This window comes from Metarhizium brunneum, chromosome 5, assembly GCF_013426205.1.
Source record: "Metarhizium brunneum chromosome 5, complete sequence".
NCBI classification, from domain to species: Eukaryota; Fungi; Ascomycota; class Sordariomycetes; order Hypocreales; family Clavicipitaceae; genus Metarhizium; species Metarhizium brunneum.
The window spans coordinates 4,021,394-4,047,796 of NC_089426.1; the positions used below are offsets into that span (position 1 = coordinate 4,021,394).

Consider the following 26,403-nt stretch of genomic DNA (forward strand, 5'->3'; position numbering starts at 1 on the left):
TCCCGTCCTCACGAACTCGACGCCTGGTAAGTTGGGGGATGGACTCCGTCCAAGCCCAAGATGTGCAACATGTCGGGTCGGCTTGTGCCCGCGGCTTCCACGGCGCGCACATCGACACTTGCCCCGTGCTCCAGCAGCAACTTGACGAGCTCGACGTCCTGCCTGGCGACGGCCTGCACGAGGGGCGTCTCACCCCGCGCACTGGCGGCGTTTGCGTCCGCCCCGTGCTCCAGCAGCATCCTCGCATGGGCCGTGTGCCCCTTTTCCACGGCATACAGCAGCAGCGGCTCGCCCGCGCCCGTGGCGGCGTTTGTGTCTGCGCCGTGCTCGACAAGCACACTCGCCAGGTCGGGCGTCGCGGCGTCGAGCGCCAAGCAGAGCGCAGGCGTGCCCGCAAGGTCCCTGGCGTTGGGGGGCGCGCCGTTGTCGAGCAGCCGTCCGACCAGGTCGACCTTGTCGCCGGGCTTAATGCGGTGGCTCTTGAGGACGGCGAGAATAACAGGCTGGCCCGAGGCGTCGTCGCTGCCGCCGCTGGCGCCGTGGTCCAGCAGGACGCGCGCTAGGTCCAGGCGATTCCGGGCGAGGGCGTCCACGAGCACGGTTGCGCCGTAGACAGTCGTGCCATCGACGTCGGCGCCGTTGTCGAGCAGGGTCCGGACGGTGCGGAGGTCCTCCTTCTCCGCGGCCACGGCGAGGACAGAGCCGCCCGTCATGTCGGGGGTGTTGGGGCTGGCGCCGCGCTTGACGAGGAGCTCGACGAGCTCGGGGTTGCTCTGCGCGACGGCCTGGGCGAGGACGCGGCGCCCCGAGATGCTGGACGAGTTGGGGCTGGCGCCGTGGTCGAGGAGGAACCGCACGCCGTCGAGGCTGTTGCTGCCGACGACGTCGACGAGGTACGGCTGGCCGGTTATGCTCGTCTCCGTGGCCTGCACGCCCCGGGCCATGATGAGCCGGGCGATGCCGACGCGCCCGGCTGCGGCGGCCTGGAACATGGGCGGCATGCCGTGGCCCCATCCGCCGGGGGATGTGTAGTTGGCGCCGGCGGAGAGCAGGACCTCGGCGGCGTCTTGTTGGTCTGCCGCGATGGCACACTGCAGCGGCGTTTTGCCCGCTTCCCCCTTGCCGTCGATGTTGATCCCCTGTGAGAGGAGCCCCGTCACCTGCTGGATGTCGCCGTTTGTAACGGCCTGGCACAGGGCGTTGACGAAGGGGTCGGGCTTTGGCATCAGGGAATGCGCAAACGCTTTCAGGGTTCTCCCGAGGGAGAAGCCGCTTGGACCGGCCTCGGTTTGTGGAGGCGTCGGGCCTTGGTGAGAATTGGACGAAGGATCAGTTGGCGCGTATGGCGGCGGCTCATCCTGTGGCGTGTCTTGGTTCTTCGGGCGGTGAGGGAGATTGTTCAATGTTGAAGGGCTGCAGCCCTGTCCGGCGTTGTCGTCCAGCAGGATACTTGTGGTTTGGGATGCCGCCTGCGAGGCACTGTCTGCTTGTTGAATCAGTTCCTGGGCACTGAAACTAGTTAGGTTGGCGTCTTGGGCGTCTCTCTGATGACTATGGGATATTAGCTTGAGACGCTTTGCCCGAGAAGCAGCTGCGGCACTGCTCACATGGATAGTGTTTGTGAGAGATGCTGGAATAAGCCTTGGTACGTCGTCAAGGCGGCGAGGTGCGCCGCGACGAAGCGAGCGTCTACATCCTTCAGGTTCTCTCGGTGTAGCCGCATCATTTGCTTGTGTAGTCTGGCAGCTAGCGAGTTGCACGAGGTCACGTTTTCGGTGAGGACGCTCTGCATCCGCGCAGAAATCGCGGCCGCATTGTGAAGCGCGTGCTCCAGGTGCGTGACGGAGACACTGGCCGCGTTGAATGACGCCGACAGCGCGGCGATTTGGCTGGTGATTTGATTGCTTTGCGGGGCTGACTGGAGGAGGCTTTGGGCTTCGGCCGTGCTGGAGACGGCGTGTTGGGTTATGGCAGAGCAGAGGGGGTAGAGGGAAGCGGGCGAGAAGCTATCCATGGCGAGGGGTTGTCACTGTTGATGGCGGTTGGCCGTCGTTGCGCTCATTGGCCACGATTCGCGACAACTAGGAAGGACACGCCGCCTTTAAAATGAAGTGTAAATCACGAGGCGTGAAATAGCGGCTGTTTAATGCTTATTTCTTTCGTTTTTTGTTTCTTGTTTAATTAAAAAGAGGGAGAAAATATACTCCTGGTGTAGGATGACGGCTCGTCAGCTCTTACGCAGCGCCTCGCCAGGAAGTGCTGCGGGGACACCTGGAGGCGGCTCGATTGGCTTCGGGCGCCGTAAGGCTGAAGACGGAAGGGTCAACGGTGGATTCTGGAACATTAAGCTGAACGACAAACTCCAGGGGAAACACGGCGGCGTCTGGAGTTACGTGGACATGGCTGCTTGGCTTCAGACCGCGTGTCCCCACGCTCACTTGCAGATGCCAAGTGACGTCTGGTGGACATGGACATGCGAATGCAACAAGATTACCATCATTGACAGAGTAGCATGTGCGCCACCTCTCGATACAAGCTGGGATTTAGTTGATTGCTCTACAGCCTCGACATGATGAGCCCAAGACCGGCATGTCGGCGACAATATCCAACATTGAACCTACACGCTGGTGTGAGTTTGTCTCGAGTGCACGCTGGCTTATCTGTGCACCAAGCAAGCCAGAGCAGAGTCATTTGGGAACACCCGAGCCAACATTCAACTGATGGTAAACTTGACATGTCAATGACAACAAGGTCACGCGCAGAAGTGGTAACGGGTCAGCGATGGACCACCGTCGATTAATCCGGCACAAACTGAACGTCTCGACGCTGCGGATCCAACAGTCTCGACATGTCGAGACCGCCCTAGGTAAAAGATGGGCCAACAGTTACAGAGCGCTCATGTTGCCGTTGCAACAAATCAATGGAGTGCTGAGAGTTTAGCCTCCTTCTATAAGAATAACATCACAGCACCAGTTCCTCCTATTACTTCGGAAATCCGACAGTACATGGAGCAGAGCCAACAAGGGTTAAAAAAATTGGGGGGGGAGGGGAGAGGGGAGAGTGAGAACCGTAATAGTGGCGATATAAATGACGGGCTTGTTTTTGCCAGAATGTAGAGGCAGAGAGCTCGTAATATAGCTGGCGGGCTGGGAACGTGTAGCCGTCTCAGTCGTCTGTATTTCATGACCCAGATCCTCTGTACGATCGACAAATACTAGCTGTCCTTTAACCTCTCAAGTGCGCCTCTGAGCTCGCAAGCGCTTTCCCTCGACATCCGCTCGAAACTTTCTGTCTTCAGATTAACAAGAACATTTTACATCGTTCCACACCGCGTTTACTATCACGTTACTTGGTACTCACCATCTGGTGTTCCGTCTAGCGTGATGGCGTGCCAGTTACCCGACAGCCAGAGCATGGCGGGGCTACATGTAGTGTCGCAGCTTGACCGGCCCAAGTTGCGGAATATGTCGATGCGAGGAAGAGGTACAGATTCTGCCGTGCGTCAATTTAGGTCAAGCCATGGCGTAGGCGTGGCAGCACATACCATGTGCAAAGTGGTGAGAATCGTGGTGAAATTGGAGGGGGAGAGTTTGGAAGTGACTTGTCGCGTTGGGCCCAAGTTGTCGGACGATCGCGAGTTGAATGGCCTTCCCAATCTCTGGCTCGACGTATACATAGCTCTCTTCAGGTTCGCCGATCATGATTCCGGTATTGTAGGAAACAGGTACACCTTTTGGATCGATCGTGGTGAACTTGGCGATGGCGCTGTGAAACGAACGAGGCCAGGCATTCGACCGTATTATGAACTGGCTGCGATGTGGTAGAATGCGGATTGGACGGAAAGGGGGCATCGTGTTCGGATGGCTGGTTGGGTGATTTCGATCCAGTCGCTTGGTTTATGAACCGGTCAAGTCCAAATTCGTTAGAGGACATACGGCTAGTACCTTTCTATTAGGCGAACGCAGCTCCATTATTGCATTATCCATCCAAGAGCAATTCGTTTATATGATTTCCGAGGTTTTCACGAAACCCACCGACTCGCGTCTCATTCGTCTCGGAAAAGAAAGTGTCGCGGACAATTGCCAAATCCAGAGAGAACATGGCTTTTGCGCCGGGCCATATTCGCAAGGCCTTTTGACTTCTCCATGTCGTGTACAATCCCCTATTTATCCTTGTATCCATTGTCTCTTACCGTTGACTTACACCATCAATGGCACATGCAGCTCTTAGCGACACGACGCCCGCTGTCGTCCCCGGCTTCAGCGCACCCCTCACTATAAACGACATGAAGCGCGGCCACCAAGTGTCCGGTTAGGCTCCATGTCCTTGCACGTAGTCCTCTGCTCTCGCGGCTGCAGCTACAGTCGACGGCCTCCCCCACATCGAGACCCGCCACGAAGCACCGAGGAGATGGACCGCGCCGCTGTCCGGGCTGCTCGAGATCATCATCCGCCATCGACGGCCTAGGTAAGCCGGCGGTCACCCCAATACCGCCGGAGAAAAGGCTGCGCGGCCGCCCCCTCCCCCAAGCCCGCCTCCAAACACACAGCAGCCAGCGCGGCTCCGCGGCCGTCCCCATCGCTGTCATGTCCATCGGCCCCCGCAGCAGCCCAGGCCCCGTACATGACAAAGAGCCCCAACACCCTCGCGGCCTCGACGTCATCCGCGTCCAAGTGACGCCCCTCAAGATAACGGCCTAGCTCCGCGCAGAGGGTCTCGTAGAAGACGGCGCGGAGGCGCTCCTGCCGCGGGTGCCAGATCCAGACCCCCCCGCCGGTGCAGATGCCGAGCAAGACCTCGAGCGAGGCGATGGCGACGCCGAACGCGCCGTAGCTGGCGTTTTCCCAGTCGACGACGCCGGCAATACCGCCCGACGCGTCGTCGACTTGTATGTTCATCTCCACCAGGTCCGCGTGGTTCAGCACCTGCGGGAACTGGCGCCCCAAGATGGCGGGCAGCCGCGCGCGCACCTCGGCGAGCTTGGGCTGGAACCGCGCCGGCAGGGCCTCCCACACGGCCAGCTGGTCGTATGCCTGCGACAGGAGGGCGTCGTCAGTGTTTTGCCGCGCAGTCGACAGCGAGGACGCGACATAACTGCCCCCAGACGTGGTTAGCTACAAGGCGGACTTGTGACGGGGAAGAGTGGAGGGGAGAGGGAAGCACAGACGAGGCAAAGTCGGCCACCGTCACCGTGAGCCGCTCGGCGCCCTCGTCCTGGTACAAGTTCCTCTGGGCGGCGCTGACGGCGATGCCGCCGGCGAGCGTCATGAGATAGACGTGCGCCTTGTCGCCGAGCCCGCATGTGACTACGTCGCAGGCGGGAATCACATGCCCGTAGGTCCTGCGCGCCAGGGCCATGGTGTCTCTGCTCAGCGGGGACGAGAGATCGCGGAACTGGACGACGCCCAAGTCGCCGGGGCGGGCGTCGGATCTGGTCACGGTGAAACTGCTTGCGCCCTGGACAGCCGCGGGAAGGATGCTGCTGGCCGGGCAGCCGAGCACCTGCGCGGCCTGCTGGACGCAAATCTGCTCCGTGAGGCCTGGGTTCCGCTTGAAGAATTTCTGACTCAGGAAGGGGGATACCGTCAGCACTGCGGCGCGAGAAGGGGTATATCTCAAAAGGTCTTCCATTGGGATACTAGCTGTGCGTGCAGCTGCGTAAATACATTTGATCCGGAGAGAGGTGTTCAAGGGCGCAGTATGGTGTCGTACAAGTAGAGAGAGAAAAAGACGGTGTGCAGAGACACTCTGAAGAGTCGGCGACTGCAGGAATCGAAGCGAGTGCGTTGTTGCTGACCCGGGCGTTGGTCTGAACTTTGAAGCCGACACAGCTGGGGCGTTAAGTTGACGTCTTTCTGCCAGCATGGATAGTTTACTTTTAATATGCTTGATTCAACTAAAACATCTGCTTTCATCTCGACGCTGCTTGTGTACATGGTGAGAAAAAGGGCAGCGTCTCTTTTTAAAAAAATTCGTATCTTTAATTCGGCCTTACTTATAGTGTTATGATACCGCCAGTCTTATTAAGGCCGGCCAAGAGCGTCTTCCACGTGGCTCCGGGTTTAATTATAAGTAGTGTACATATTCCTATCCCATCACTCGCCAAGAATTTATATATAAAGCTCCCACAGGCCACCGGCTAAACGTTGGCTACTATTCCCGTGTTACACACCCAGCAACGGCCGCGCTGTTTATGTACATAGTGAGACAAAGGGCAGCATTTCTTTGAAAAGTCAACGTGTCTTTGATTCGGCCTCACTTGCAGCGGCATGGTGCCGCCGGTCTTGTCAAAGCCGGCCAAGAGCGTCTTCCGCGTGGCTCTGGCTTCAATCGTAAGCGGTGTACACATCCTTGTTCCATTATTCGCCAAGAATTCGTGTGGAAAGCTCCCACAGGCCACCGGCTGAACGATGGCTACTATTCCCGTGTTGCACACCCAGCAATGGCCGCTATGCTTGGCTACCATGGCTACTTGTTTACCAAGACTGCTCATAATAACCAATCGAGCCCCAGAGACTAACTATGCCATAAAAAGAGCCCCCTCTCTGGCAGAACATACTCGTGACAGACGCCGGGAGATGGGACAGCCGAGTCCCCTGAAATGTATACCTCGGGTTCGGCGTCGACGCTCCTCCTGGCAAGTATATCCATAAAGACTCAAAAACAAAAGAGGTAAAATAGTCCGACGGAAGGTGAGCGTCTCGCCTAGCAAAGGATGATTATATGGCAAACGCGTGCTTTTGCTTTCAGGCGCGCTGATCCTCTGTATGATTCTCTGGAGCGACTTCACGTTGAGGCGTTTCATCAGCGGCATCCATTGTCCACCACTTCTGAAAAATATCACGTTCCACATTGACGGCGCGCTCGATTCCGCCATCGCGCACGTGGTGAATAACCCAGTTCTCGAAGAATGTAACATTCACTCCGACCTTGCCGAAGGCCTGGCGGATAGCCTCGACGAATATGTCCGACCCGTCGATGAGGGGCCCGAAGGGTTGCGGGCTCAGGTATTGGAAGTTTTCAAAGTAGATGCCGTTAGTGGCTGTGGGATAAAGAGGTTTGGAAGGCCAGGGTGTGGTTCGCGCCAACTCGAAGAAGTTCTTTGCCATGTTCCACATGTAATGGAACCAGCGTTTCGTCTTCAGGGCCATCGACTTTGGAGGTACATAATATCTATTCCCCATACAGTACATCTGCCTCAGCGTTGTGAGACCATCACGCGAGTAGAAAAGGGTCGGGACGCGTACGATATCATCTTCAGTGATTCCAGTTTCGTTCTTGATAACGTTGACGTTGTGTGCAATGCTCTTTCCGGACCACTCGGTCGTTTTTCTGACGAGAGGCAGCCGAAGAAGCTGACTAATGGTCATTTTATCGCAATCCTTCTCAGGCTCTGGTCTGAGGAAGCTATGATGAGATATCGCTATATTCTCGCCATGGCCGTCCTTTTTGGCCTTCTTGAACAACTTGAGTGTGGCAACGGGATCGGCCACGATCATGGCCCATCCTCGGGAGGTGTTGGCAGGTACGAACTGCATGTAGTCGGCAATCTGGCCACGAAAGAGCCAACTATGATCGAGGGTGAAGGGGTGCTGGAACTTCTGGGCCTGCAAAAATTTCAGCATCTTGGGCGTTTTGTGGCCGGACATGAAGCGGGCGAATCCCATGACTGCTCTTCCCGCAGGGTAGTTTGCGCCGTTGTGGGAATGGGGGGGTATGATTTCAATATTCCCCAGCTGGTCCGAATCTAACTCGGATGTCTCATGATGTCGAACGGCGCCGGCCGAGTCACCTCTCATATCCTCAAACACTCGTTCGCCCTCCGGCCCCGCTAGACAGCCCTTGAGATAGACGCGCAGGGAAATAGGCCCGTCGGGTCCCGGCATACTTGTATATCCGGCTTTGAAGTGGTCGTGGGCCCAGCCGTGCAGACTGTCGATCCTGGTCACAGGCTCCTCGAATCTACGATCAACCAGATACTTCTGTAGATGCTCGGCAAACAACTCCCAGTTTGGGTAACGTTTGTGAGTTGCAACCGACATCTTTTCAAGCCTTCGTTTATCATGAGGTATCAGGATGGGTGCAACACGAAGTGCGACTGTATCATTGGCAGACTGCTCCTGGTCAGTCAATACAAAGTTGACCATGGCCATCCCATCCCATCCCTTGGGTCGACCAACGTCTCGTGCGTCAATCCCCAGCTCTAGACCGGCCCGCAGATCAGGAGGACTGAAGACATAGCTCTTGTTGACATAGTTCCAATTACCGCCGCTCTTGTGGAAGATGCGGACATTTTTCTCGGCATATTTGCCAGGGACAAAGATCTTGCCCCTGGCTGCGTCGCTCAAGGCACCGTCAGCGACGGTGCGTAGAGGCGCCAGGTACTTGGAGTTGCGTAGGATGTTATCAGATGCGTCGTGGCACTTATCAAGATGGTGGGAATTGTTCCTAGCGGAGCATCGGCGGTTCGTATCGGCAATATTGGCCATGAAAATGGCTCCTCGTTCCTCCGTCCAAGTGGACTTTAGTGCATCATCTGAGTTCCCGTTCATGTCAACCTTTCCGTCTCGATTCGTGTCGGCAAGAATGATGGCCTGCAAAGCATGGCAAGTGATCGCCAGTACACCAAGTGTGAGAACCACTGCCTTGTGCATGACGACCGCAACAGGTGTAGTCTGCAGTGATGACTGGCTTGTTGACCCATGTAGCCACACACAGTCGTACGATATCGCAGAATAGTGATGAGGAGCAGCTTCGAATATTGTTTGGCGAGGTCAGTAGAGTCTTGCAGGCAGAACAAGCCTGCTTTATACTTCGAATGAACCGGACTCTTGCTCGCCTTGCATACAATGACCAAATACTTGTGTCAGTGCTGACGGAAGAGTAACAGGCAAGGAGACGGTTTCCCAGAGCTTGGCGTCATCGGGGACAATAGTCTTGTACTCAATGCCACGGCTAGGGACCGAATCATATTTTAACGCATGGCTGTATAAAAACAGCTTCCATCCGTGTTAGAAGTTCCACTACGCATTTATACTTTGAGCCATGCAACCTACTTGGCTGTCCGCGGTCCCCTTGGCGGCATTAGTTCACCAGGCAAAAGACGGCATTGAACGATGCCATCTCAGGCGGATGTGGCTAAAGGCTGGCGAAAGAGCCGGAAGGCGATGAAGTAGCTGTAACAAAACTTGTCGCTCAATCTGTCCAAGCGAGCACTCATCAAGCGTGAGAGATTGAGGGCAGTGTTGATAACCGTGAGATATTTGCTGCAACGGAAACTCGGAGAGCTCAAAGTTGGTTCAGCTGAATCTGGATCGAAATCAGTTGGCATATGGCTCTTCACTAGCAGTAGTGACTCCAGTCCTTCGGCATCGAGGCGTCTTGTAGAAGCTCAACTTGACGAAAGCCAGATTAGCCGCCCCCAGCTCCCATGTCTCTTTGGGTTAGCACATGGGTATCATGGGGCCCCAAGTTCCACATGGGACTGTCGTATCGTTGGCCCATTCGATATTGTGTGGGCTTCTTGGCCCAAAACTGAGTGTGGCCACGCATCACAGGTTGCAAGATGACTGATTCTGAACAGACAAAATACTCAGCTCGAGCAGCCCAGCCCACAAGCTAAACAACTAGACGTGGGCACAGCCCGTGCAAGCAATGACTTTCGACGACGCAGCCATGGCCGCAGAGCAATCTGGCATTCTCATAGAGCAAATCAACACGGCCGAAGACATGGTTGAGGCAATCAACCCCGTCTGCGAAACGTTCGGTAAACAGACGCATGATGGCTTGTGGACAGCCATGAACCCAAGCTGGGACACTCCGCAAGGAAAGGCACAGGCGACCTCTCGTATGGTACATCGTTGGCGAGCAGCCACCAAGGATCACCAGGGCCGTCCGAATACAATATTCCTCAAGGCAACGGTACCCCGTGACGGAGCGGCTCCAGGAGGGGCACGCAAGATTGTCGGCACAGCCATTTGGCTCCAACTCTCCAGCGTTGCCGGCCACGGCGATCTGCCCGCCGAAGACCTGAGCAAAGCCCTCGATCTTGACAAGATATATCCGGGGAACGAGGCGGAGCAAAGGTACCTCTGCCAGGCGATCCATTCTCTTCATCGCCAGCGTATAGACCTGGTGAAGAAAAAGGCCGACTCCTTGCCTCCCTCTGCCATGGTCCTTGACTTGTGTGTCGTCGACCCGGCCTACCAAGGCAGGGGCATCGCAAAGCAGCTGGTTCAATGGGGGCTGGACGAGGCAAAGACCAGGGGAGGTTTGGAGTGTATCACGGAGGCTTCAGTCATGGGGAGACGAGTGTATGAGAAGATGGGGTTTCGACAGGAAGGCCCAGAAATTGTCTACGTGGTTGATGAGCAATTTGCGCATCGTGATCGACCTTCGAATGTTTTCATGAGGACTGGGAACGGCGAGCTGGGCTCGCTTTCGACAGTCTAAAGTCCATGTCGGGCGGGTTTTCGAATTGCTGGTGATGTTTGGGAACAGCTTTAATCTTGCAACGCGTTGCAGTTCCGGGTACATCTGTAAAGATAAAATTGGCCTTTAAAACACCTGGTCGCGTAGGATAGGTCTAGTGCAAACTCTCTTGGCAAGTTACGCCGTGGAATTCATCCCGTCACAGGGTAGGTGACGTGGCGTGCAAACCTTGTATGGTGTAAGGGCTCTTGGGGTGTCATTGACAGCATGTCTTAGCTTTGGCGGAGGTTTGCTGCTCCCAAGGCATAACCCGATGGACGAAGGATCAAGCTCTCTCCAGTTCTGGGCGCCAGAGGTTTTACAAGGTCGACTGACCGTTCTGGGAGCGGGAGCGTACCCGTGATCGATCAATCACTGATATCTGGAAGTTGGCGAGAGTCGCTGCAGCACTGGGCGACGCAAGCAGCCACGTGTGGATACGTGAATCTAGGAGCAGGAATTAGTCAGCGCCCTCCGAGGATCGACAACTCCGAGATTTCTTGCCTCGACTCTGGGTAGCACTCAAGCCAAGGAGTAGACAGCCGTCGGCGTCACACAATGCATGAAGCAGGAACCCATCGTGCCTTGACGCCGAGATCCTGGTCGGAGCCGTTCGTCCCATGCGGTATCGCCACGACGTTGAGTCACTGCGCTACCGCGATATTGTGCGGAGTACGGAGCAGCTGCCAGCCGTCGGCCGATATGGGAAGGTGAATAGTATTGACCCAGTGGTGGAATATCTGGGACAAACGATCCCAGCGAGGATTGCCAAATCGAGGTTTATTGGTGGAGGCAAGCTTGAATGCATCATGGGCACGTCAATTTACGTGATGCAGGCCCAAGGACAAGACATGGGGTTCTCACTCCGGTTTGCGATTTGCGAGGAGCACAGAACAGAGCCGGGAGGTTGGTCGAGTCCGATGCAGCTGCGGGTAGGAGGTGGTCCTGTCTGGTTGGGATACGAGGTTCGTTTCTCCTCTGTCTTGGATGAAAATTGAGCGAGATTCCGCATGCAAGAGTCCTGCATCATTTTCACCCTCCCGAGAGATTTGCGCAGCCTTGTCGGTCGTGTACTTGGGGTGTTCTCGTTGGGAAGGAGCCAACGAGGCCTGAAATTGCCGTGTGCAGGCAACTTGGAATTGTCGAGTGAAGGAGGGAAGGAAGGAAGCCCCGCGTGCATTTGATCCTTGCGAACAACGTATCGCCACCCATCGCGCGCGACAGATCAGACCTCGACTGCCGTCATCCTCTGCAACGGCGACAGAGGCACGCGAGAGATGGGCATCGCTGTTATTGTTCCACAATGTAACCCGTCTATCTACACCCTGCGCCCTTCCGCCTTACTCCAACCTTGTTCTTCCTCGCGAAACTGCCTCGCTTCGTCCTGCTGGTCGGGCCGCAACCCGCGACACTGTCCAACATGCAGCGTGACCTCACCGTTTGCTCAAGTGCAGTATGTAGTGCTACCACCATGCACCTTGCTGAGTTCTGTTGCGGGACTTGGGTACAGCTGACCGATAGACTGCCTGCCCGTGGCCTGAATGGGAACCGTACTGCATATCATAAACATGGCGGCCGGGACAGGCCATGATGTTCGGGCCACTCCGCCGAACATGGTCAACATTGCTATCGAACAAAAGTTCGCAGTTACACCTGCCGGATCTAGTCAGCCATGGTGCTCTTCGAGTATGTACGCTTAGTATATTCTTTTTCTTGGCAAAACGGCACTGACAGCAGCTGCAAAGTGGAGTGAGCGGCTTTAAGACGAGGCACAAGACCCTCAACCAGAGACAACGCCAGCCAAAATGACAATGGACACATGACTTTCCAAACGGGCCAATGCCGGGGTCTACGATAGGGTCTATGTCTCTCCTATTACGCTATGTAAAGAGTTACCCGCTGAAAGGTTTCAATCTGAAGCTGCCGCCCCCCGGAATATAACCTGCAGCAGCTTGTTCCCATGTTGATATGAGGTTGCTTGCAGTCACCAAACAGGGCAGCTCCAAAAGAATAAGATGACTACCCCACGGCAGGGGCTAGTACCTTATGCCTTCAACCGCTTCAGAGTGGGGAAGATGCAGCCGCTGGACGACCCCAGGGTCTCGATGTCAACCTTGTGCAAGGATTGTAGTGATCCCCACAGCACAATCTCCAGGCCGGGACAAGCAAAGCAACTCCACGAGCCGACTCCAAAACCAATTGTTTTAAACATTACCCCACAGCCCATTTGATAGAAACGGGCACCAGCGATATGTTGGATCAAGAAATAAGGATCAATGAACATACAGCGGGCAGCGAAGCCTTCAGGGAGCTAACCTCGGTGGCATGGCTGCTCAATTTTGCCAGCGCCGATCTCGGAGATTGGTGCGTCGTCCAAGACGACTGTTTGGGCCATCCGAGCTTTCTTTTTCGGTGTTTCGGTGGTCGACATGCAGTGTCTTGACATTCTACAATGCAAGTTTGACCGTCGCATGAAGGCCACACAGAACGGGAGCCTGTTCATTCGACCGGGAGGGAGAGCCAAGTCTCGTGCTGAGACCGCTGGGCGCCGTCTCGTTGGCCCCCCTTCCAACCCAGCCTTGCGGAAATCGACTGCCCATCTCAACAGTCCTCGTTGCAGCTCGTCGTGGCCAGGCTATGAGCTCTGCCACGCCAAGTCACCTCGCTGTTCTTGAATATTTCTCCCGTTGGACAATGAGCGAGGAAAACCATGTGCCGGGTCAGACAGCCAGCCCATGGTGAGGTAAGGCGATCCACTGTCTCACCAGCCGACAAGCCGTTGAGCGGGCCGCGACTGGTGGCTAAGTGCATCTGTCGATGGCGATTGAAGTTGTTCTCTGGATTCCGCGTTTGTCGGGGCATACTTGCTCTATTACGCTTGGCCAATATTCTGGGCGGTCACGCAAGGCTACAAGCCGTGCCTAGATGCACGAATCCACATGCCCAGCGACGCACCTTCGGGCTTGTCTTGTCTAGTCCCATTTCCCCGACCACTTGGTGAGCCTCTTGTGCTTTCTGGAAACGTGGCCAACATGTCCCCTCGGGTTCTGATCTGCGCTGTTTAATGTGCTACTGAGTGTTTTCCAAGCCTATCTGAGTACACAGCGCTTGCAAGTCGCTGAGATGAGCAAAGAACTTCTCACTACCTAGGTCCTACATAGAGACATGACTCCGCACGAGGTACGACGGGGGTACCCCTACGGTCGCATATTAGCTAATCTACAACACTTTATATGTATAGAAAAAAGTAAATATAATTACTAAAGGCACGCGATAAATATGCACTATGTATACTGTTACAAGTGCAGCCAAAGGAGCCAGCTTCTTTGAGCCCCATTGGGTCATACATATGGGAGGGAGGTGCCGCTTGCCAGATATAGTAGGTGATACATGTAGCCAGCCAACTCAGGAACCCCACTCCACTCCCATCTAGATATGTTACTTGACCGTCCTTGTTTTTTCTCGGTCTTGGTCTCATCCGCCGGCGGTGGTGAAATGGGCTCTTTGAGGCTTGGAACTCGTCTCAGGCACCCGTCTCCGGTAAACAATGGGTCTGGCGTCTGTGCACATGTGCTCATATCGCCATGCGCTGGGTCCTTCTCTTCCTCTCCGGGCAAGCTTCCGTGTTCCAAGTTCCAACCAACGCGATGCTCTGTCCACGGGCCACGGCAAGTCTCGAGGAAAGCAGTGCAACGCATTGGAGTCTGGAGCAGCAAACAACACCACGCCAACACTAAAGTCAACCCCTGCTCCCCGGGAACCGGGTCCTTCATGTGCTGCAACCCAGAGTAGTGAGCTTGAGCACGCCTATCTCGCTTTTGGTGTCGAACATTGCTCACTTACATGACCTAAGACCCCAAAGTCCCTTGCCGGACCATGCATGCGTGACCAGGGGCCGCCTCTCCATCCCGACCCTAGTTCTGTACTTGCAGATTGTTGGAGAAGGCCAGTCGGGGGACTGCCAATTCGTGGAAGAAGCCATGAGCCGTAGGATAAAGGCCTCCTCGGTGGCTATATAGTAGGCTGCCATGGCCCCTCCTCCTTCTTGAATCCAGTGAAGCTGGTCAACTCCCCGATTTCCGTCTTTGTAGTTCACAGCTTGTCTGTTTCTCTGTTTCGTTGCTGCCATGGTGGGACTCTCACTTGTCGTGTCGCTCGTGGCGGCCGCTGCGTCCGCCTTGGCCGCAGATGCTCAGGACGATAAAGTTGTCAAGACGATCGTTCCCGGCGCGTACATTTTCGAACTGGAGGCCGGCCATGTGAGTTGTTTGTTCCGCCGGAACAACTCTATACGACCCAATGGCGTCATGTGTAGTTTCATGCGGCCTCGGCTAATACTCGTCTAGGACCCTGCTGCTTTCGAGCAGACGGTTGGCAAGGATGGTACGACCCGAATGAAGCTCGACTATGAGTTGTTCAAGGGCGTCTCGGTTCAATTGCACGACGTCGACAAGGCTCACGAAAAGGCAGCCAAGCTGGCCGATACACCGGCTGTCAAGGCTGTGTACCCGGTCCAGCTCTTCAACATGCCCAAGCCCAAAGTCGAATGGATTGCCCAGGACGGCACCAAGGCGCCGGGTGGTCTCCTTTCCTCGAGGGCTGATGATGGCGCTGACACGTTTTCCCCTCATGTCATGACACAGGTGGACAAGCTCCGTGCAAAGGGAATTACCGGCAAGGGCGTTAAGATTGCCGTTGTTGATACTGGTGTAAGTGAACGCATTCAAGGCTTCCCATGCCGTTCTGGGAGCACATCCGCGACGAGGCTAGGAATTGACCTCTACTGGCGCAGATTGATTACAAACACCCAGCTTTGGGTGGCTGCTTCGGCGAAGGCTGCCTGGTCGCCTTCGGAACAGACTTGGTCGGCGATGCCTATGACGGCTTCAACACGCCTCACCCTGATCCCGACCCCATGGACTGTGGTGGCCACGGTTCGCACGTTGCCGGCATCGTCGCCGCCCAGCCCAACACGTACGGGTTCACTGGTGCCGCTCCTGGCGCGACCTTGGGGGCCTACCGTGTGTTTGGCTGCAAGGGTCAGGCTGGTAACGATGTCCTGATTGCAGCTTTCAACCAGGCTTATCAGGATGGTGCCAACATCATCACGGCATCTATTGGCGGGCCTAGCGGTTGGTCTGAGGATCCATGGGCTGAGGCTGTCTCCCGAATCGTTGATAAGGGCGTGCCTTGTACTGTTTCTGCGGGCAATGAAGGTGCAGAAGGCATCTTCTATGCTAGCACTGCCGCCAACGGCCGTCGCGTCTCAGCCATTGCTTCGTATGACAATGTCCAGACCCCTACTCTCATCTACAGCTCCCAATATCAGGTAGACGGCGATGCCGATACCAAGTTTGGCTACGTCCCTTCTGATCCTGCTAGCTGGGACGGCGTCACGCTGCCGGCATGGTCCAACAGCCTCGACCCTACAATCCCCGACGATGGCTGCGACGCTTTCCCGGCCAACACGCCTGATCTCAGCAAGTATGTTGTTCTGATCCGCCGGGGCTCTTGCTCTTTTGCGCAAAAGGTCAACAACGCCGTGGCCAAGGGTGCCAAGTACGTGATTGTTTACAACAACAATGCTGTCGGTGCCATTCCGATGGACCTTACGGGAGTCCCTGCTGGTTCCATCAAGGCAGCATCGATGATTGACGGCACGACTGGTGCAACATTCATCAATGCTCTCAAGGATGGCAAAAAGCTTACACTGAAGATGGTGAGTCCTCAGAAGACGGACTCAGAGGTCAGCACTTCCAACAACACCGTTACTGGCGGCGCTCTGAGCACATTTACCAGTTGGGGCCCGACTTGGGAAATGGATACTAAGCCTCAGTTTGGTGCTGTTGGCGGTAATATTCTTTCCACTTATCCCCGAGCCTTGGGTAGTTATGCTGTTCTCTCCGGAACATCTATGTCCTGCCCTCAGACTGCTGGTATCATCGCTCTGATCCACGAGGTCCGCGGTACTTACGACCCTGAGCTGATTCAGAATTTGCTTTCTGCCAACGCTAACCCACAGCTGTTTAATGACGGCACCAAATTTTACGATTTCTTGGCTCCCGTTCCGCAGCAAGGCGGTGGTCTAGTCCAGGCATATGATGCAGCCTATGCCACCACTCTTCTTTCGCCTTCCAGCTTGTCATTCAACGACACGGACCACTTTGTCGAGACGCTCAGCTTTAAGCTTCAGAATACCGACAGTAAGGGGATTACTTACAAGATCACCCATACTCCCGCCATGACGATGTATGCGTTGGGTGACGGTTCGCCCAGTGTTCAGCAGTTCCCGAATGTGGCGGTCCAAGCCGTTGCCACTATCAAGCTCAGCGAAACCAGCGTTACCCTCAACGGTGGCCAGTCCAAGTCTATCAGTGTTTCCCCTACCCCCCCTCAGGGGCTGGATGCCAAACGCCTTGCTCTTTGGTCTGGTTACATTGTCATTAACGGCACCGATGGCACGTCTCTGTCTCTCCCCTACCAGGGACTTACCGGCTCCCTGCACAATTCTGCGGTCCTAGGTGCTAATAACACCTGGATCTCCAAGTCGACCGACAAAAAGTCCAACCCGGTTCCGCCCAACTCGACTTTTGTGATCCCCGCGCCGGGCAACGCCGGCTCCAACGACACTCTTCCCCAGCTCACTGTCGAATTGTACCTTGGCTCTCGAAAGATCCGCGCTGACATTGTGCCTCTGACGACGTGCCCTCCTAAGAACTTGACGACTGAATTCCAGGGCATCAAGACTATTGGCCAGCCGTACAACTTCCCTGCCCTCTGGGGAACTCGTGGTCTCAATACCTTCCCCTGGGACGGACGTCTTGACTCTGGCAATTACGCTCCTCCTGGCAAGTACAAGTTTGTTGTGCGTGCCCTGAGGATCTTTGGCGACGAGAAGAAGAAGGACGATTGGGACGTTAGCACGTCACCGGCTTTGCACATTAAATATCAATAAATATTACTGTTGCTAGTAGCTACTAGCCATATAAGACATTGGCCGCAGTGAATCATTGTCCGCCTCGCGGCTTGTTAGGTCCCACAAGAGGCAATATTGTAAGATTCTGCGGCGATTGTAATTTTGGTGATAAAATGCCTTTTATCTCATAGAATTAAAAGATCAGAGGTGGCATATCACGTGAGGTAAGACGCACGTCACACATAATACCCAGGTACGTGCCTAGGCACCGACTTATCAGCGGAGTACTCCGTACTCGTGTCAGACCCAATTGTCATTGGATCTGCACTTCGCCGCATTCCAGCGTAGCCAACCAATCACCAAATAGCAGGCAGCCAATCAGACGATCAGGAGTCCAACTTGCATCTTCAGGCAACAGCATTTCCCTCGCGGGAAGAGGTTCGAGATGGTCGCTCCTTCCCCACAATGCGGCCGAGTTGGACTGTGCACTTGTTCCATCCAGGCTCATCGCCTTCGTCCCCATTACAGGCAGCCAGATAAATGGCACTAGACAAAGGGATTTTAGGCTTCGCTGAAAGCTAAAGGTCGAGGTCGGCTGCGGCGACGTCGACGCGGTTGGCAAATTCCTGTGTCTTGTCCGTCTTCATCATCGCCACCCGCATAATTCATTGGTATACTTTGATCCCGGGGCCACCGTTGGACGTTGGACGTTGGACGTTGGAACTTGGAACAACCACCACGACCACGACTATCACCAAGGATTCCAGCTTCGCAGTAACCGCTGCAGGAAACCAGACTCTTGAGCAAGTATTCGCGCTGAGCATTGAGTTCGCATTGAGAACGGGCGCGGGCCCAGTGTGCGCCATCAATATACTCGCTTCAAGTGAGACGTACCATCTAACATCCGCTCGCATTTCACACTGGTCGAGTAAATTCACGACATCATGGAATCCTTCATCCCCATGGGCGGCTTTCAACTGCCGTTTCAACGCCGACTCAGCCGCCTCTACAACGACACCAAAAAATCAAGCGACTTTGTCAAGGAGCCCGTTCAAAATGAAGAGGACCCGGAGATGAAGACACTACATCGGAAACTGTGCATCCAAAAGGATCGCCTCGTCAGCTGGGGCCTTGAATGGTCAGACCCGAGCCAATCCACAGAAATTGACGAATCCCTCTCCAAGGCCGGCCTGAGCGAGGTCGTGGGAAGCATCATGTCCACCATCAAAGACATCCTGGCTGAGGCGGAACCCCTTTGGCAGAGTTCGAGGCATGTTGTTGCTTCCAGCAGGGCATCGCCGGACAAGAAACTCCCCCTAGTTCAATGGGATAAGACTCGGTTTGAGGACCTTATTCGCGATCTCACTGCCTCAATTGACACCCTATATGACTTGTCGCGGACGAGGTCGTCGGGATACTTTCCTAGACGCATGTCCAAGACTACATACAAGTCGCTGGCTGCCGACGAGTTTAGACCATTTGAGTCGAGTCGTATGCAGACACCACAGCACATCGACCCCATGACGCTCACGTTTCTGGGACCCAAACAGGAGGATGTATCCGCAGTCCCTCCGAGGCAAGTCGTCTTCATGAGCAAGATTGCATATTCCGAATTGACCCAGGGCACTACGACCAAGGCACCATGGGCCCCTCTACTCCTAGAGTATGCCACGTTTGACTCCATTTACTCCGTGACTGGAATCATGCCCCCAATGTCGCGATTCGAAAAGTTGTCGTCTGGCCTACAGCAAGACCCCCAGCGTGCTCCAGGGACCTGGACGGGACTACCGCGTCTCTTGGGATACTTTGAAGACTTGGAGAACTCACGAATCGGCCTCGTGTACAGGCTCCCGCCTTCCTTCAATGCCGTCTCCTTTGAGCCACGCACCAAGAACCCGCTGTATAATCTGCCGACGTTGCATGACCTTCTCTCTCGCCAGGATGAACCACCCTTGGAAGCAAAGTTCAAATTGGCCTACAACCTCACCAATACCATCTTCGACATGCACACTAGGGGTGTCACCCATGGTAACTTGGCTGCTAAAAACATCTCTTTTGGCAATGCTAGTACGGAAGGCGTCAATGCAGAAGATGGCGTTATTGACATCCGCCGACCTCTTGTATCTTCATTCGACATCTTCCCAGAAGACGAGGTTGCTTCCAAGCCGTCGCCTTGGAGACATCCTTTGGATCCTCACAGCTCACGAGGGTCTCCCGTTAGCAGGACTACGGATGAGCGTGTTCTCGAACTGTACTCGCTCGCCATGGTGCTGCTGTCCATTGGCTTGTGGACGCAGCTTGAGGCACTGCTCCCCAACTCGACGTCCACCATTGTTCCTGCGTCCGCTTTGGATCGATTAACAGTGAAGTGCGGTACACTTTACGTGAAGGCGGTCCAATCCTGCTGGCACGCGGTTGATGATGAGTTGAATGGACAATCAGGCGGGGAGGTTCTCTTATCAGCGATACAAACGCAAACTACGCGGTTCCTGGAGACTTGTTGCATTTTGGATGGCGTGAGTGATCTCGAGCAGCGTCTAGACCAGGAAGTGCGCGACACAGCCGTGACGCAGCAGCAGCAGCGGCTTGAACCTACCAAGGATACCAAATCTCCATCGGGGTATCCTGCAGACAAGAAAGCCTCGGTGCCGCCGCCTGACTCTAAACGAAGGCTAGTGGGACACGTAGACCTGGCGGGGGAGGATGTCGACGGTACAGAAACCTTGATGACTGATTTAGCCTTGTCCTCGACTAACATATTGGCAGATTCCCCGGGCAAGCAGAAAATGAGGCTATATCCTCATGTACCACTCCCGCCCGATGTTGTCGACAAGTGGAACACCATCTTGATGCCCCAAATCAACCAGGCTCTTCGCCACTTTTATCGAAAGCACCCCGAATCTGTTGAAATCTCTTTAGAATCAGTCGGGACGAGCCCCCAGGCTGCGCAGCCGACCGTCTTGGTTGTTTGTACCTCGGTTGGAAAAGTCCGCGCTATTTTGAAGAAACGAATTGGCGAACTCTTTGACGGCACGACTGGATTCTCACTCAAGGTGTGCCGGGGCCACGTTCTCCGGTCCCGGCGCTTCTCGAAATCAGTTTTCCGGTCCATGGCCCGAGCAAATGCCGCCGACGGCGACAGCGAGGACGAGGTGGAGGCAGTAAATCCGCAATATCAGGAATACCCGGGGAATGGAGCCAGCATTGGCGCATGGATCGGCGACCGACATTTGCCGCCAGTTAGTTTCGGCGGCCTTGTCATGGTCGATGATAAGCCGTATGGCATGACGGTCCATCACATGCTCGATGACCCGGACCCGGACCAGGCTCAAGTAGACACCCTGCGTAGCAGTGCGGCTCCAGGCCATGACTGGTATGCTGGGTTTATTCAGGGCAGCGGGGATGAAGAAGATTTTGCGTACGAGTTGTCAGACTCGGAATCTGAGCCATACTCTGAAACCGACATTACCAGCGACTACGGCGACGATGAAGAAGAAGAAGGGGGAGAAGACGAGTTTGAGCCAGGCGATATTCCAGGAATTGAGCCGGGATGCGGCGACGGCTATGTGGTAACGCAGCCAGCTTTGGATGACGTCGAGAAGGGCTTCTATCCTTGTGCAGAAACCGAAGACGAAGACCACCTTGACACCTACAGCTTGGGCGAGGTTTATGCCTCTAGTGGCATCCGCCGCAAGCAGGCACAAGGCCTGATCCATGAAGTGGATTGGGCGCTGTTTGAGTTTGCCGACGGCCGCCTCCCCGGGGAAAATGCCATGCCTCGTTGTGAGGACGGCAAACCTCGGTCAGATTCGAGCGACGACGTGGCCAAACTACGGCCTACAACAGTCGCGCCCTCATCTTCGCTGCCGGGGATGGAGGTGCAGTGCGTGGCTCGAACGAGCGGCCTGCAAAGCGGTCAGATTCTGCCCGCCCTGACCAGTGTGAAGATATACGGCCGATGCTCGCCAAGCCACACGTATCAAGTTGCAAGCACGCCAACGGCTGGCGAAGCCAATTCCAAAAAGTCCAGTCCGCCCATGGGCATTCCTGGCGACAGCGGAGCTTGGGTGGTGGACCGTCGCCACGGCCAGCTGTGTGGCCACGTACTGGCCTGGAGCTCACGGAAGCGAGTTGCCTACATTTGCCCCATGGACGTCCTCTTGCTTGACGTCGCGCAGACGCTCGAGGCATGCGAAGTGCGTCTTCCAGGAGGTGAGCCTGTGGTGACGCTCGGAGACCCCAGCCAGTACCACGGCGCGAAACAATCGAAAGAGGGCGAGGATGATGACGACGATGACGACGAAGATGACCTAAGAGACTTAGTCGAGTCCGAAGACGACGACGACGCTCCGGAATTGGCTCCAATTTCATCAAGTGCAAGACAGGGCGACGCGGAAGGCTCACCCACCTCAGCCAAGGGCTCTAGTCGTCAAGAATCGTCCAGTCCACTGCGACTAGAGACGTCTACTGAGCTTCGAGGACTCGCAAGTCGGTTAGAGGATCTCAATATTGCGAGAACGCGGAGGATAGGGGTGAGCGGGTGATGGTCAGGCCATTCCTCTTCCTTGGTTGTCTGCAGATGCGGAATTGAATGTCAATACTCTGTACCAGGACACTCCTTCACTCGCGGCGGCCAATGCAGGCGTGCAACATGGGAAATTGTAGTTTTTTGTTTGTTGTATACCCTATTAGCCTCAACTTCAAGTCAGGCAGCGTAGCGAATGGACACTCTTTGAGTTGTACTTTTTTCCCCCCAACCTCAGCCAAGAGCATAATAAGTGCCGTCACATAAAGTCGTCTTCCCAGTCCGCCCCGCGATCGCGATTACTCGACCCCGCCATATTCTCCTCGGTAAACATGTCATCGTACGCATGGTCCTTAGCCCACTTCCTCTCCTTCCACTCCTGCGCCTGCCTCGCGTCCTCCTTTCTCTAATTCCCCACAGTCAAGTGTCAGCTAGGTCGGCTCTGCATCTTGGGGGGGGGCACGGGCACGCACCCTCGTCTGCGCAGCGGCCTGCTCCGTCCGCCGCAGCTCGGCCAAGCGCTCGTCCCGCAGCTGCTTCAGGTCCGGCCTCTGCTCGACCCTCGTCCGGTTGAGCCGGTTGACAATGGGGTTCTCGCGCGCCGCGACGAGCACGCGCCTCACCTTGCGCGCGTCCTTGAAGGACACCTGCCCGACGTCCATGGACCCGTCCTTGCGGAGGTTGGACCACGGCGTGTAGATGACGGCCACGTTGTCCTTTTTGTTGCCTTCTGGCAGTCAGCCACGGCTGCTCTCTCTCTCTCTCTCTCGCTCTCAATGGGAAATAAGGTACCCTCTATGGAATTGGCCTTTGTGAGCTGCGCCAGGTCCGCGAGGAGCGCGTCGGGGAGGGCGTCCCAGCTCTGACCCTCGCGCATCCGGAGGTAGACGTGCGCGCTGGAGAGCTTGTCGACGTGGAACTGCACGGGGTCAGTTGTGGTGATACGGCAGCGGGAGGAGAGGGAGAGCCCTACCCAGACGTCCTCGTCCCAGCCGTACCGGATGAGGTCCTCATCTGGGAAAGGGCGTCAGTTGAGACTTTGCGCGGAGGCGGGGGCGGGGGCGCGACTAGCTTTCGAACTTGTCCTTGCCGACGTAGATGAAGCCCGGGGGCTCGACGGCGCTCGAGGTGAAGTAGTAGACCATTGTGGGCGTGATGCTGGCAAAAGGACGGGCGGACGGACGGATGGTGGTGGTCTCGCGACGAGGCGGGTTGGAAATTTCGACGGGGTGCGGTTTGCGGCTCTGGGTGGGGGTCGTGGTGGCTAATAGCGGGCCGCGCTTCGATGTTGCTGCTGTCTGGTGGTTTTATTTTATCGATCACTGGTTGGATTTTGTGTTACCTTGATGAATGATGATGCAAGTATGATATCTGGGAATATAGCATTCGGCTATATTAAGTCAAAGAATAATAGAAGACTAAAATATACTATTTATATTAATTTATTACGATACTTGTATTATGCTCGTACTGTTATGTGTGTTGAGAGGGAAGCAACAATCTACTAGATTAATATTAAATTATTAAAAAAGAATTATTTGAAAAGGCCTAAATAGTCATGCAAACTACTAGTAGCATTGTGTGCAAGCCGTACCAGGCTAGGACCGTGACAAGCAGTGAGAATAGCACCAAGTACCAGACACTACACTAGCCCAGGTGGTAATTCATGACCGCGCGCCGGCAAAGGCCATCGCGACAGCCTCAGCCACTTACAGCGTGGAGCAAAGTACACGTCATGCCGGTGACTCAGCCCGAAAACTAACTAAACCATTAATACTAAACTTTATGCCAGTAACTCAGTTTAAAAACTTAAAATAGTTAACATGTAGGATAATGTAGCCACACACAATATATATCAGCGAGGTCTGCCCTCCGTATTCCAAGAGTCCACCCCGTTCATCTCCAAGACATCTGCTCTTCTGCTATCAAGTCCTACTGCAAGCAACCATTCGTGAGTCCCTGCCTTTAATGTTTGCAAAGCTCCCGGAAGCACTGCAGCTACTTGCTGACATCGGCCATAGCAGTAACCGCACAACAACACGACTGCTTCTAATCGTCGATGGCGTTTTAACCTCCGGAATAAGGCAAAACTACCAATACAGTATTACTTGGCAGCGTTTTTGTTGGCCTTTTTGGATACCTTTATGTTGCCTTATTCGCCCCCTTAGATGCTAGTCTAGCAGCTTCTTTGGTGCTTTTTTTCCGGCTCCGCTATTCCAGCCTTCTCTAGATCCCTGATAGCTTCATCGGGTGTCCTGCTTTCCTCAGGATCAGCATTCTTTTCCTTGAAGCTAGCCTCTTCTGCTGTGAGGATATGCTGTTGATACCGGCCTGGCATCTTTCTCGCCCTCTTGGTATCAAGTCAGCTTTGCATCCGTGAAGCTCCAAATGCCACAGCAACTTACTGCATACTTCTCTGGTAGTAGCCACTGGGGAAAAAGCACCAAAGATGCTGCTAAACTAGCACCCGAGGGAGCTAATAACGCAACTAAAAATAGTAACCAAAAAAGCTGCCAAATAGCACAATATTAGTAGTTTTACCTTATTCCAGAGATTTTATTTTACTATTTTTTCCCCTTTTAATAACCGACAAATCGAGCAGTGCGTTTTGCCAAACCCCCGTGGTGCACATTGCCCCGCGCACTTGTACAAGCCGCACGAACAGGCTTACGCATCACCGCCCACCAGCCATCACACGGCATCAAAGACAGTCCCGCCCGCAAAAAAAGCAAAGAGGCAGAAACCGCGGGTTCAGACATCGTCCCATCGAGCCCCCGGGGCAATCGACCAGTCCGGCTCAGCGGATCAGGGGCGGTGACAGCCGAAGCTGGTCCCTGGCGCCTTTGGCACTTGAAACATGATCGAAGTTGACGGCCCGGGGTAGGGCTGGTGTGCCCGTCACGCAGGGCGCCTCCGAAATATTTCGGAGTGGACGGGCGTGGGTATCCCGGCCCGAGGCGCGTGGGTTTTCGGGATACTCTGACAGCGGAAACATGTTCGACGAGGAGGAATATCCCCTTTTGGCAGACGAGCCTCCAACGATGTGCAGCTTTCAGGGATTCGGGCCTATTAAATTATTAATAGTCATGCCTGCTGACGGATACATCCATTACCGCTGAAAGTCTACCAGAAAAGAAGTATCTGCAATTCCATTACGGGGTTGTTGGAGCCTTGGCTGCTTTAAAGGGATGGTGGGAGAAGAGGGCGCCGTGCCCGGTTTGTAGCTTCTTGCCTGAATATCGTGTACTGGGCCATGTTTGCAGCGTGCCGTGGTTTACACCATCTCACTATTAGACGCTGCCCAATCACGAGCTACCGTTGGCAACCGATAGGGCTGTTACATGTGTAAATCAAGCTTTATTGTGGTTGGCACTGATTATGCCATGTGTGCGAGGAGCAATTCCTGCTGCCATTTGAACAAAGAGCCATGTGCTTGCTGCGTGTAATCAAGTCAAACCATACCCCAAGTCGTTTCCTCACATCCTGTGTCCATAATACATCGAGTTGTCGTCATTCTTGTTGTAACCACGGCGCCATTGTCCTGCGCGTCTGCCAGTCGCCGCCTGTCATTTAAGCGCGCCGGCTTCTCTGGCGATTTCCATCTTCTCTTCCTCTTCGGGTGCTACAAGAAGACTGTTAGATACATGCGAGTCGTGACATGCGTAGCTCTTTCGAGGCACGCCCTCTGTTGGGTTGACTTACTTGCTATAGCACGAGGCACCGTGTTTCCTGTCGCGTCTATATCCCTGCTCGACACCTGTGTGACCAGACGGAGGCCTTGCTCCATTTTGTAAATGTCGGCACGCAGGTGAAATGTGCCCTCCGTCGAGATCTGCGACTCCGGAAAGGCAAAGAGGTAGCTGCCTTCGGAGTCGGGCCGGAACCCCCCTTGCGCGCTCTTCGGCCCTAGAAGAGCATCGCTGACATTCTCATCATTCTCATTCAACAAAGTAATGTTTGCCACGTACGTGCTCTGAGAATCGTCTCCCGTCTTGGATAATTGCAGCAAAAACGGCGGGTATAGAGAGCCACCGCATTGTACCTTGACCGGTGGCTCGATGATGAAGGTGCATTCGACCGTGTGTTCCGGCATTATGTCGTCAAGACGCTGAAAGGAGCTTCTTTTCTCGGGTCCAAGTGAAGTGCTGTACAGTGCAATAGTGTGAATGGTGATACAAAAGGTATGCCTTCAAGTCCGCTCTCTGCTCTCGCTTGCAGTTTATATATGCCGTCATCCGGTCACTCTTATCCAAGAGATTCCGCAGAGTTTGTCTCTTGTTTTCCAAGAGGCATGTGATTCGCAATCTAGGACGTTTGAGGAAACACGCACCGCAAGGACTCCCGTGCAATGCAGAAACAACGCCGAACCAGTCGCTAAAGATATCGTGAGACACGACCTGAAGAATGGTCAAGCAGGCTGTGGACAAACAATCCGGATAAGCAGCAAAGTGTCTTTGCCTCCCTGCCCAATGTTGCAAGCACACAGAAAGGA

General features: G+C 54.9%; 8 protein-coding genes across 8 annotated transcripts; 3 read left to right on the top strand and 5 right to left on the bottom strand.

Moving 5' to 3' along the window:
- Positions 1-8: 8 nt before the first annotated feature.
- Positions 9-2,014, bottom strand: G6M90_00g092530 (uncharacterized protein; the record flags this gene model as incomplete). The annotated part of the gene is made up of 2 exons (XM_014686410.1): positions 9-1,551; positions 1,608-2,014. The coding sequence occupies 2 exons, from the start codon at positions 2,012-2,014 to the stop codon at positions 9-11; spliced, it is 1,950 nt and encodes a 649-aa protein (XP_014541896.1).
- A 2,449-nt stretch (positions 2,015-4,463) lies between these two features.
- G6M90_00g092540 (uncharacterized protein) lies at positions 4,464-5,631 on the bottom strand (the record flags this gene model as incomplete). Its single annotated transcript, XM_014686412.1, has 2 exons — positions 4,464-5,094; positions 5,168-5,631. 2 exons carry the CDS (start codon positions 5,629-5,631, stop codon positions 4,464-4,466), a joined length of 1,095 nt encoding a protein of 364 aa, XP_014541898.1.
- A 1,115-nt stretch (positions 5,632-6,746) lies between these two features.
- Padi3_2 (Protein-arginine deiminase type-3) lies at positions 6,747-8,654 on the bottom strand (the record flags this gene model as incomplete). The annotated part of the gene is made up of 1 exon (XM_014686413.1): positions 6,747-8,654. The coding sequence occupies one exon, from the start codon at positions 8,652-8,654 to the stop codon at positions 6,747-6,749; it is 1,908 nt and encodes a 635-aa protein (XP_014541899.1).
- Positions 8,655-9,654: 1,000 nt separating this feature from the next.
- G6M90_00g092560 (uncharacterized protein) lies at positions 9,655-10,452 on the top strand (the record flags this gene model as incomplete). The annotated part of the gene is made up of 1 exon (XM_014686414.2): positions 9,655-10,452. One exon carries the CDS (start codon positions 9,655-9,657, stop codon positions 10,450-10,452), a length of 798 nt encoding a protein of 265 aa, XP_014541900.2.
- A 4,145-nt stretch (positions 10,453-14,597) lies between these two features.
- On the top strand, positions 14,598-17,425 carry vpr_3 (Minor extracellular protease vpr; the record flags this gene model as incomplete). Its single annotated transcript, XM_014686415.1, has 3 exons — positions 14,598-14,729; positions 14,817-15,179; positions 15,263-17,425. 3 exons carry the CDS (start codon positions 14,598-14,600, stop codon positions 17,423-17,425), a joined length of 2,658 nt encoding a protein of 885 aa, XP_014541901.1.
- A 905-nt stretch (positions 17,426-18,330) lies between these two features.
- G6M90_00g092580 (uncharacterized protein) lies at positions 18,331-21,930 on the top strand (the record flags this gene model as incomplete). Its single annotated transcript, XM_066131420.1, has 2 exons — positions 18,331-20,098; positions 20,153-21,930. The coding sequence occupies 2 exons, from the start codon at positions 18,331-18,333 to the stop codon at positions 21,928-21,930; spliced, it is 3,546 nt and encodes a 1,181-aa protein (XP_065987449.1).
- Positions 21,931-22,170: 240 nt separating this feature from the next.
- ccdc25 (Coiled-coil domain-containing protein 25) lies at positions 22,171-23,056 on the bottom strand (the record flags this gene model as incomplete). The annotated part of the gene is made up of 5 exons (XM_066131421.1): positions 22,171-22,317; positions 22,385-22,638; positions 22,704-22,830; positions 22,885-22,925; positions 22,984-23,056. The coding sequence occupies 5 exons, from the start codon at positions 23,054-23,056 to the stop codon at positions 22,171-22,173; spliced, it is 642 nt and encodes a 213-aa protein (XP_065987311.1).
- Positions 23,057-25,477: 2,421 nt separating this feature from the next.
- On the bottom strand, positions 25,478-26,004 carry G6M90_00g092600 (uncharacterized protein; the record flags this gene model as incomplete). Its single annotated transcript, XM_014686418.1, has 2 exons — positions 25,478-25,533; positions 25,614-26,004. 2 exons carry the CDS (start codon positions 26,002-26,004, stop codon positions 25,478-25,480), a joined length of 447 nt encoding a protein of 148 aa, XP_014541904.1.
- Positions 26,005-26,403: the final 399 nt, after the last annotated feature.